Below are 10940 nucleotides of genomic sequence, written 5' to 3' on the forward strand. Positions count from 1 at the left end.
TTTTCCTATAGTTTATGCTGATGTGCAGAGATCCAAAGTTTTCACAAAAAGCATGTAGTATTTTATGACAAAAAGTTTAAGTCAGCTATTTTAAAACATAACCATTTAAATAGCCAACTCCTTTCATTCATATTAAACATCACATGATAATTCAAAACATATTTAAAAGATTTTTTTTATCACTATTACCCAAAGATGGTTAGTAGAGTTGTTCAAATTTTGACATCTGAGAACAACACACCTAGAATCAAGAAATAACTCAATTCAATGGACAGAGAAATAACAGTGAGGGTCATGAACAAACAGTAAGTCAATCACCTGCTCTGTGTCCATCTCTCTATTCACAAAATTGAAAAGATGATGGTAGGTAGAACTACTGGTCTTCACATCAGAAATGCTCTTTACTTTAATGTTCTGAAAAATGGAACACAGAAAATAGAGTGTTAAGCTAAAAGCATTAATTTCCACTTAAAGCTGGACCCAAAGCAAAAAAATAATTGTATTTTACCCAGTTATCCTTATTCGTTTTTTTCACATGGGATCATGAACTGTATTTCCAGTAAACTGGCATTTAGATTTAAAAGCTAGATTGTATTTAGGAAAGAATACTAAATAACTGATGCTGTACAATTTACTGATTAACATCAGGTGGCACATAATGGCAAGTTGCTCCCCTATTACTAAGTTTGAACATTTGGTTACAGTTATTCGTGCCCACTGATAAGAGAAAGTTCTTTTCTCAAACAGAAATAGGCCAATGAACAAATGTAGAAGGATGACAGACACCTAACTGGTGCCAAAGTATCATCTCCCAGATTACTTGGTAATTAAAAAGAGAAAAATGTATCTTCACGATGGAGATCTCTTATAGTCACCAGAGCAACCAAATGAGATAAATACAGAATATGAGAAACCATTCTAGCATCTTCAAAGAGTCTCAAACAGAAAAGTCGGGTAGAGTTGGGGGAAATAATGTTCTACATTAAGAGAGATTGAAGAGACAAAACAAGTAGAAGCAACGTGTGAATCTTGAGTGGATCCCGGTTGAAAAAAAGAAAAAAAGCTGTAAGACAATTTTAGGGATAGATGAAGAATTTTGATTATGGATTGTATATTAAAAGGTATTAAGGAATTAATGTTAATATTCTTGGTGTCTTATTTTGGTTGCATAAGAGAACGTCTTTATTCTCACAAGGAGCATGCTAAAGTATTAGGGTGAAATGTCATCTCTACAGCTTACATTCAAATGTATACATATATACACATAACTATTTGAAATTTATACACAATGCAAACATTCACTGGACTCAACTTCTCTGTATTTTGAAATTTTTCATAATAAAAAGTTGAGGAAAAAAGTATAACCACACATTTACATACAATTCATATTTGCTGAATCACTTACGCAATGTTTTGCTCGTTTTATAAATTTTTGACCTTGGCTTGTTATAAACATTAGGAATTAAGACAAAGGTAATCAAAAGACACCATGGATAAAAAACTGCCTGCCTTTTAACACGGTACTGAGGGAGTGACTGAAATCTGACTCTGCCATTTGAATCATGTTGGATCAAATATTACACAGCAGATGGCTCAATCTAAAAGCGGGAAGGCTGACAAAATGACAGGCTTAAGAGGAGAACATCTGGTACTTACGCTGACCAAATAAACATAAAATATACTTGTGTATACAACTAACTAGACATCCCTATATAAGTTTTTTATTTCTACTTAACTTTTTAGATAAAAATAACTATGCAATTTTGATAATTATCCAAATAACCATTTCAGTAACAACAGAGAACAAAATACTTCTTAAAATTAATTTCCACTTTACTTAATAAATTGTTCTTTTCAGAAATAAGCTCCAAATCACGAAAGCACACATTTTACTCCCATAAAGAAATAAACCCCTCTCAGCGCTATGTAATCTTGTGTAAATTTATTAACTTATCTGAACCTAATTTCTTTATCTGTAAAATGGTAACTATTTACAATGGCCAAATTCTGAATGTGGGAAAGTCTACAGGGCAAATAATCTAGGGTTTTTTCCAATAAATAAAGGGCATCAAAAAAACCAACCAAACTATTGGTAGTTTTTAAAAAATCAAAAACATTATAGTTTTTCAAACAAAAAATTTTTTAAGACAACTGGGGAAAACTGAACAGATTGGGTATTAGATGATATTGGAAACAATCTTACTATTGTGCTTAAAAAAACGTCCTTGGGGCCAGCCCCATGGCCTAGTAGTTAGGTTTGGCACACTCTGCTTAGGTGGCCCAAGTTCAGTTCCCAGGAGTGGACCTACACCACTTGTCAGGGACCATGCTGTGATGGAGACCCACATACAAAATAGAAGAGGATAGGGGCCGGCTCCGTGGTGCAGCGGTTAAGCAAGCACATTCTGCTTTGGCGGCCCAGGATTCACCTGTTCAGATCCCGGATGTGGACATGGCACTGCTTGGCAAGCCATGCTGTGGTAGGCGTCCCACATATAAAGTAGAGGAAGATGGGCACAGATGTTAGCTCAGGGCCAGTATTCCTCAGCAAAAAGAGGAGGATTGGCACAGATGTTAGCTCAGGGCAAATCTTCCTCAGCAAACAAAAAAAAAAAAAAGAAAGAAAAAAAGTCCTTATACATCAGAGATACATACTAAAGTATTCACAGGTAAAATGACACCTATTATTATTATTTATAAATAAGTTTTAAGTAGCTCAATGTGTTACTTGTACAAATAACAATAAAGTTTAAACATTAAACTTAAAATTAAAATACTGTTATATGACCTCACTGAATTTTAATGGTAAAGAAGAATTATTATAACCTAGTTCTTCTCAACAGTGCAAGTAATTCACCTCAAAAAGAGTTGGAGGAGGAGGTGGCAGACTCGTAATTTTGGCAGATCTCTCTTTTTCCACAAGCAGTGCTTCCTTTCGAGCTTTTATATGCCTTAAAAAACAAAAGATGTCATAAATTAATCTCTTAATTAATACTACAGTACAACCCTTATGGTTAAAAATATGAAAGCCATAGGATCTCAAGGAATCCTCCAGTCTGATCCCACAGGATCACTACGCTGTTTAATAAAGAGTCTATACCCAGTGGACAAACAAGAAAATGTTTACCAAGTGAAAGAGGTGTATCTAAAGACATGACGTTCTACAGTGGGGACTGACCCAACAAAGATCCAATGTTCCTCAGTTTAGAACTGTTTAGAGGAAAAAAACTAGAAATGTTGATAAAGATGGCCCACTGTATAAAATGACCACTGGTGACTAGTAACAGGCACCTTCATTTTTACAACATACAGAAATACTCACTAATGACTTCCACCCTCTTTTAATGTTCTTATCACACTCATTTTCTTTTTTTACATCAGAGGTAGAAAGATTTTGGCTGACATGTATTCTGAACTAGCGGTACATTTCTACAGAGATGAAGTAATCACTGCAGAAGCCGGACTAGAAGAGAAAGCTCATTTTGTTACTATGTTCACTAAGCAAACACTCCCCCACTGCATTATTTTTAAACCAAGTTTAACAAACGCAATAGTTATACCATATGCTTTTTACTTAATATCTGCTTAAACAGCATCCAATGTACCCTTGCCTTCCAGCCATATCAGTTTCAGTGGAGAATGTCGTAAAAATCATTATTACTTTACCAGGTTTTTTGTTTCATTAATATTTCTTTTTGATTTTTCTGTACTTTCAGGGCCTCTTTATGCCTCATTTCTGCTTTTCTTTTTCTTTCTGCTGCCCGCTGTGCCAGAGCATTCAAATCAGGTTCCTAAAATACATATATTACTTAAAATGTCATGTTAAACAAGATTAAATGCCAAACATAAAATAATACGGGTGGCTCCTCAGTCAGCGCAAAAACCATGAAGGTGGTATTCAAATGACTGAAGTCTGGGGAGACACTGCACTAAAGCACAAAGTTAATCACGGCATAAATACAGCACCACAATCTGATGACAGACCTAAAGGCTATCCCCAAAAACACAGACTAAACTAGGGACCAAGGAATATATTTGACTTCTATATTCTTTAAAGATCTTTCTTTTCCTTGCTAGTAGTTTGATATCAACGACCTGCCTTCTTTAGAACCAGCTCGCTTATTTTGTGCAACTCTCTCTGGGACTGCAATCTAGTATTTTCCAATCATGAATCACAATAAACAACAAAGCAAGGTCAGGGAGCAATCTTAAACACTGAGTTCACGTCTACTTCATCTTCCTGAAAGTCATCAAAGGATTTTTACTGTCTGAATGAAATCCAAGTGTATATACATTAAGCTATACATGTTTTGGAGGTATGAAGAATAATAATGACATGGGAAATCTGAATTTACCCCAGTGAATCTGTCCAAAGTGCTAGAAATAAACAACTCCTGATTCCAAAGGTTACTATTTTATTTACCCAGCTAGTTAAGGACTGGCTGCGAATAACGCTAATTTAAACGTCGTAGGAAGATAGATTTCACTTGACGTGACTCTTACTGGGAAATGAACCTAGCAGCATTCTTAAAATATATTAAATTCACAAATTAGTTCAGGCTGCCCAAAACAAATTCTATACATGAAAACATTTTTATCAGACAAGTATTTAACAACTAAATTTACTTTTAACCAATATAACTGGCACAGACAGGTAGTCAAATAAGTGCTCACTCACATTTTCTTTGGCTTGTTGATGTCCCTCTCCCATAGTTCTCAAACTTGCCAAATATAGTTTTTCCAAGTTCTTTATTTTCTGAGTTTGTGATTCTTCCCATTCTGTCCTTAGCTCCTCTGCCAAACGAGTGAATTGCTGATTTCTCCTCTGTTTTATATCTTCTCTTATCTGTAAAGCAATACCTCTTTCTTGTTCTCGAACCTAAAGAATGAATATTTAACAGATTATAAGAAAAGGATCTTAATTCAACTTTTTTGAAAAGCCATTTGTAAACAGGAACTTAAATGAATTCTCTTTAGGTCTATCAATTCTCCTCAAAATCCACAAATTAGATAAGAGCTATGTAAAGCAGAAAATCCAAGGGATAGAGAAAAAATTAAAATTTCAATACTAGTTCTAAAGTTCCCTCATGGATTAGCTAATATACACCACCAGCAAAGCCCTTATGGGACTGCCATTATCATTCTAATAACCCATGAAGAGGCTAAAATGGTAAGCATGATTCAACAAAATTTACAGCCCAGATGAGTACAGACAGAGCTAGATGAAAACTCCGTATCTGTGGTCCATCGTCACCAATTCTAGACAGAATGGCAGCAAAAACACGCTTCACAAAGACTTAACCATCTTACTTAAAAAGAATAATCTACAACTTCTTAATAAATTTGTTTCAGCAGCTAATAATCTTTCCAGTAGGTCTCCTTCAAAGTCATTCTAATCTTCCTGCTCTAATCTTCATCAGTAACGCATGATTTTAAAAAATATTTAAAGAACCATTTCCCAATAATTATTGAGTCAAATAATCCCTATCCTCAAACTCTCCTTCAATCTATTTAAGATTTCAGCCTATTTTTCAAATGTCCCCAAACCAGTTTATATGCAGGAGCCGAACCAGGGCTCGTGTACAGCCAGAAAAGGAACATTTTATTTAGAACATTCTAATGTAAAAAATACTAATAATTTGGGGAAGACAAAGAACTTGAAACTTTGTTCCAAATAAATCTTACCTGTAGCAATCTTAGTTTTCGTCTTCTTTCATAATCTTCCTTTAAAATGAAGGCTTCTTCATTGGGACTCAATCTCAGCCTGCCAGCACTCGCTACCTTTCTTTTCATTTCTGTGTACTTTAAATACAAAGGTTCTGAATTTTAAAAAAGAAGAATGTCTATTAGGGTAGAAAAGAATAATTTTTAAAATACATATTAATACTTTGACATTTAAAGGGCTGTATACATGCAAATAAAATAATTTGAGTAAACAAAGTTCAACTTATTTACAAATAGCAATTATTAATTCAGCACTTACATCAGCGGTTCTCAGATGGGTGGGAAGGGGTTAAGTGGAGGGTAAATCAGCACTACTTGAAGAAGTCTGTCCCTATCTTCAGCAGATTATTGTTTACCTAGACTATCTGGGACCTGACTTACTCCTGTTTGGGATTTCCAGAGTTTACCGAGCTTAAACGTAAAAAAGCAGAGACTTAAAAAGATGTGTTAGCATAGAATGAATGTTTTCACAATTACAATTTAACCCTTCATAACTTTGATAACTTGTTTATAACCAGCAAGACTGCTGTAATTTCAAGAGCTGTTGGTCTCTAGATTCCACTCCTAGTCTGTCGTACAGAACTTAATCACCACGTGTCATTGTACTGTATGGAATCACATCAACCCCGCAACAATTCTTCAATAGTTACAGTGGTGTGATTGATTTTTAAATGAATGACCATTTAAAAAATTTCTTTAAGAACAATTCTGACGTTTGGATGAGTCAACTGTTTAGATTCCAAGATCTGTTCCTCTAGTGCTACTGTTTATACTCAAGTGTTCTCACTCTCCTCCCCAGATTCTAACATGGATACAGTTCTTAGGTCTTTCTGAAGCTAGCTTAAGGCCCACTACTTCACAAAGCTGTCCCCTAGCAATTCTTGCTCTGCTCGCCCAAGCCTTCATTCCCCACTTACCCACCTATAAAACATTATTATCTTTCCATTCGTATGGGGACTAATCTAATGTTGTGTTGTATTACCCTCCTCTAGTTTGCCCTTTCTAGTTAGACTCCTAACAACTGAAGGATAGAGGCTATATAGTTTTATTTCATTTTAATGTTCAAATTCATTTAATAAATAACAACTACCAGACAATATTTCACATACTATGGATGGATACTGTTTTCACTCAGGTGCAATCACAATAAAGGCTAGGAGAATTCAAGGTTAACTAATAGACACTAATACTTTCTGAGTGAATTTTCCATCAAAACGTAAGCTCCATGAGGGCAAGAATGGTCTTACTCACAGTTTTATGCCCACAGCCTAAAAACAGTGCCTTGCACATAAACAGGTACTTTAGTAAGTGTGTGGACTCAAAGAATGACTCACTCAGTAAGTTAATTCATGCAAAGTACTACACAGGTATACACAATCATTGTTAATATTTTTAATAGGACGCTGACCCAAAAAGGAGTAACTGTTTGCATTTGAAAATCTTTTCCAATGCATCTCGCTCATCTGATACAACGCTTGGTAATAGGAGGGAAAGTGCCAATTGTTTCCCTCATTTTATACACGAAGAAACAAAAGCCTCTTGGGTTGAAGATCCTGTCCTAAGTGACAATTTCTACTGGCAGAGCCAAGGGAAGAATCTGGTTTCCTTATTCCACATGGCTCCTAACCTGACATGCTAAAATGTGCATTGAGGAAAATTTTGTTTAAGCTGGTACTTTTTGCAAGAGGGAGTGACGAACAGAGAAGAACTGAACAAAGAAGAAAAATGAGCAAGATTAAATTTAGTCTTCACAGTATGTCTTCATGAATTCATCTGAAGGTCTTTGAAAATTCACTCATATTCAAACTATTAGACTAATTCCCGATAAATCTCATAGATCAAGTATCAAGGCAAAAAGAAAAAAAGACAACACACTGTAAAATTCCGTTTACATTAAGTTCAAAAACAAGCAAGACCAATCCATGATGAGAGAGGTTAAAACAGACGTCACGTGTCTGGAGGTCACTGACTTGGAGGGGACACAAAGGAGCCTGCAGGGGTGCTGGGAAACTTCTCTATTTTGATCTGTGTGATGGTCACACAGGTGCATATATATGTAAAAATTCCTCAAATGGCACATTTAGATTTGTGTATTTTATTCTGTGTTATATCTCAATAAGAAAATAAAAAACTATTTTTTCAGATTGTTTTGAGTATCCATCATCTCATTGGCTAGACGATTACAGGAAAATATACATACATTGGTTATTTTTACCTCCCAAAATGTGATAGAATAACTTTCTTCTTGCATATAATTTTCTTAATTTTAACTTATTTGGAAGTAATTTCAGACTTAGCATTCCCACATACTCTTTCCCTACCTTCTCTAAATGTCAACCACAGTACAATGATCAAAACCAGGAAAACAACACTAGCACAATACTTTTAACTAATCTACAGACTTTATTCAAATTTTGCCAATTATCCCACTAATGTCCATTTTCTGGACCAGGACCCAACCCAAAGACAACACATTATGTTTGATTGTTGTGTTACTCTGGGTCCTCCAAGAAGCAGATGCCAAGACGGGATTAAACCCACAAAGATTTTATCAGGGCAAACGCCTGTTGTGAGGGAAAATGGGGAGGGAGTTGGTAAAAGCTGGGAGCACAGACTTCCAGGAAAATCTGACACTGAATGAAGGAGGGAGGGAAAGTTGGGTGAATGCTCCTAGACTGCCATGCAGTTTAAGGCAGGCTCAGCAAGACCTCTGGGAATTCCTTAAGCCAAAATCCCTTGTTTCTCAGCAACAGGGCTGCTAGGCAGTCAACTGGCTAGGAGCAGCCCAAGGGAAGCAACTACGTAAATGGGCTTCAGGCTACAGGTGCTGAGGGTCTGTGAATTACACTCTAATGGCTGCTGGCGAGGTTGTCATCTCTCCTTGGACTCTAATCTGAGATAGTTCCTCAGTCACTCTTTTCAAGCTCTTGACATTTTTGAAAAATACTGGCCATATATTTTGCAGAATGTTCCTCAATTTGGATTCATTTAATCTCTTCTTGTAGTTACACTGTGGTTATGCATTTTTGGCAAGGACACCACAGAAGTGATGTACCTTCTCAATGCATCACATCAGGAGGTACATCACGGTAACACGTCTTACTACCGGTGATATGAATTTGGATCACTTGGTTAAGGTGGTGTCTTACCAGGTTTCTGCACTGTAGTTACTACTTTTTCTTTCTAAGTATCTGGTGGAGAGAGAGTTGAGGCTATATAAATATCATGTTCCTCATCATACTTTTGCCCACTAAGTTTAGTATCCATTGATGAATGTGGTCTAAAACAACTACTGCGGCATTTATCCAAAGGTATTTTCTATTTCCATCATTCCTTCTACACTTGGACTTGTACTGTAAGGAAGAGTTTCCCTTGCTCCCTCATTTATGTGTTATTTATTCGTATCAATGTGGATTTTTAAATTCTAGGTATAATTACTATTCAAAAACAGAGATGATACTACTTATCTTACAAGATTTTGTCCTGAGGATTAAATGGCACCTGGCACACTGTAACCACAAAATTAATACTGGACTTAGATGTAGGTTCAAGACCCAACAATGCCACTTACGGCAGGGAGACACTGGCTGAGTCACTTAAGTCACTTTGCTCTCGTTTTCTTAAACTGTACAATGGGAATAATAATATCTACCCCAACAGGTTTTTCTGATGATTATGTGACTTAATGAATGTAAAACTTCTACCTTCTAATTAATACCTTCTAAGTATCAAAGACCCAAACGTTCCCCATTATTTTAAAAGCTCAGTTTGTGGCAGGACTTAATACTTGAGAAACTGCAAGAGAGAGACCCCAGAAGAGAGCATGCGCTCTGCAGGAAACGATTCCAGGCAGTCTTAAAGGGCTACTAGATGTCAGGCCACGTCCGCGAGTGACCCGGCGGAAGGGTGGGCAGGACGCACCGAGAAGCGACTGCAGCAGCACCCGCGGAGGCCCTCCCGGCCACCCTGTCCTGCAAGCTGGGCGCCCCGCGCGAGCCGACCCCAAGGGCGCGCAGAGCCACACGCGCCAAAGGCCCGGGAGCAGACTCTCGCCCGAAGCGTGCGGGTCTGGGTCGGGACGCCCCTCCCGCCCCGACGCCCCTTACAGCCTCCAGCCCACCCGGCCTGCCGAGGCCCGCGAGGCCTTCGCGGCATCCCCTTCCTCGGAGCACACTCCCGTCTCCCGGGCCTCAGGGAGTCGCGCACGGCCGGGACCGCGGGTTGCACGGCGCGTCCGTCCCTCACCGGAGAACCTGGAGCCTGCAGTCAGGACCCGCAGCTCAGCCAGAGAAGGCCACGGCGACCGCCGCCGATCCGCTTCCCGACAGCCGTTTGTGCGCCTGCGGGGCGGCCATCGCGGAGCCGCCGTCACTTCCGTCATTCAAACCGCCCGCCAATGGCGGGGCCAAACCGCGGGAATCCGCCTGGTCCGGCCTCCCCGGAGGCCGCCGGGACGGCCGCACCAGAGGAGCCGGCTCCCCGCGCACGCGCACCTGCCAGCACCTACGTAGGGCCCCATTATTTCTCATCCTTGCTGCGGCGTTGAAGTTTTACGTCTTCTGTCTCAATGTGCTCATTTTACAGATCAGGAGACAGAGAGACGGGAAGAGGAAGGTATTTGCCCAGAGCCGTGAGAGTGACTTTAGTCTTACGCCCCATGATGAAGATGCCTTGGGATATGCATCCTTTTAGGCAGTAACTACACAATTCTTTTGGTACTATTAGGCCATTATGTCCGATAGCTTTCATTAAAGACCTCCAACTCCTGCAACAGGGAGCCGTGGCATGATACTCTGGGCCTCCAGAGGCCCGGCACACCTAGAACATGTCATGGATTTATCTACTGAAAATAGCTTGTAATCAGAGAGGAGATGAGGGCAGGTTCATATTTATTAAGCTTCTATTATGTGCCAAGTCCATTGTGCTAGGTGCAGGGGAGACAAGGCTAAATGGGTTATCGCCCTTATCCTAGATTTGGTAGTCTAGGCGGTGAAACATACAAGGAATCAAAAGATTAGAAAATGAGGAGTGAGGAAGAGGGAAGTTGCTGACCAGATCTGGCTTCCTTGCGAAGAGGTCAGAGGGAGTTAAGAAAAGACAGAAGGCGAGGAAACCGATCAGGATACTACCCCTGGAAATGAAAGAGGATTGCAATGAGAATGGAGAGAAGTGGATAGATTTAAGAGGCAAATAGAAGGCCAAACATCAGGAATTGG

General features: G+C 38.8%; 1 protein-coding gene across 4 annotated transcripts in view; it reads right to left on the minus strand.

Moving 5' to 3' along the window:
• Window positions 1–10126, minus strand: part of CEP295 (centrosomal protein 295) — a 48181-nt gene extending 38055 nt beyond the window's left edge. For 3 of the 4 annotated variants that reach the window (XR_011495724.1, XM_044753514.2, XM_014835357.3), the window contains exons 1-6: window positions 9970–10126; window positions 5686–5819; window positions 4679–4879; window positions 3667–3791; window positions 2858–2951; window positions 319–414 (exon numbers count right to left, since the gene is read on the minus strand). Coding sequence is in view for 2 of the 4 variants with exons in the window: in XM_044753514.2 (XP_044609449.2) it covers window positions 319–414; window positions 2858–2951; window positions 3667–3791; window positions 4679–4879; window positions 5686–5819; window positions 9970–10105 (786 nt within the window). In the remaining 2 variants the exon portion in view is untranslated. The remainder of the gene's footprint in view (window positions 1–318; window positions 415–2857; window positions 2952–3666; window positions 3792–4678; window positions 4880–5685; window positions 5820–9969) is intronic. The other variant, XM_014835358.3, reaches the window with a different exon arrangement.
• Window positions 10127–10940: the final 814 nt, after the last annotated feature.

Source organism: Equus asinus, chromosome 20, assembly GCF_041296235.1.
Source record: "Equus asinus isolate D_3611 breed Donkey chromosome 20, EquAss-T2T_v2, whole genome shotgun sequence".
In the NCBI taxonomy this organism is placed as follows: Eukaryota; Metazoa; Chordata; class Mammalia; order Perissodactyla; family Equidae; genus Equus; species Equus asinus.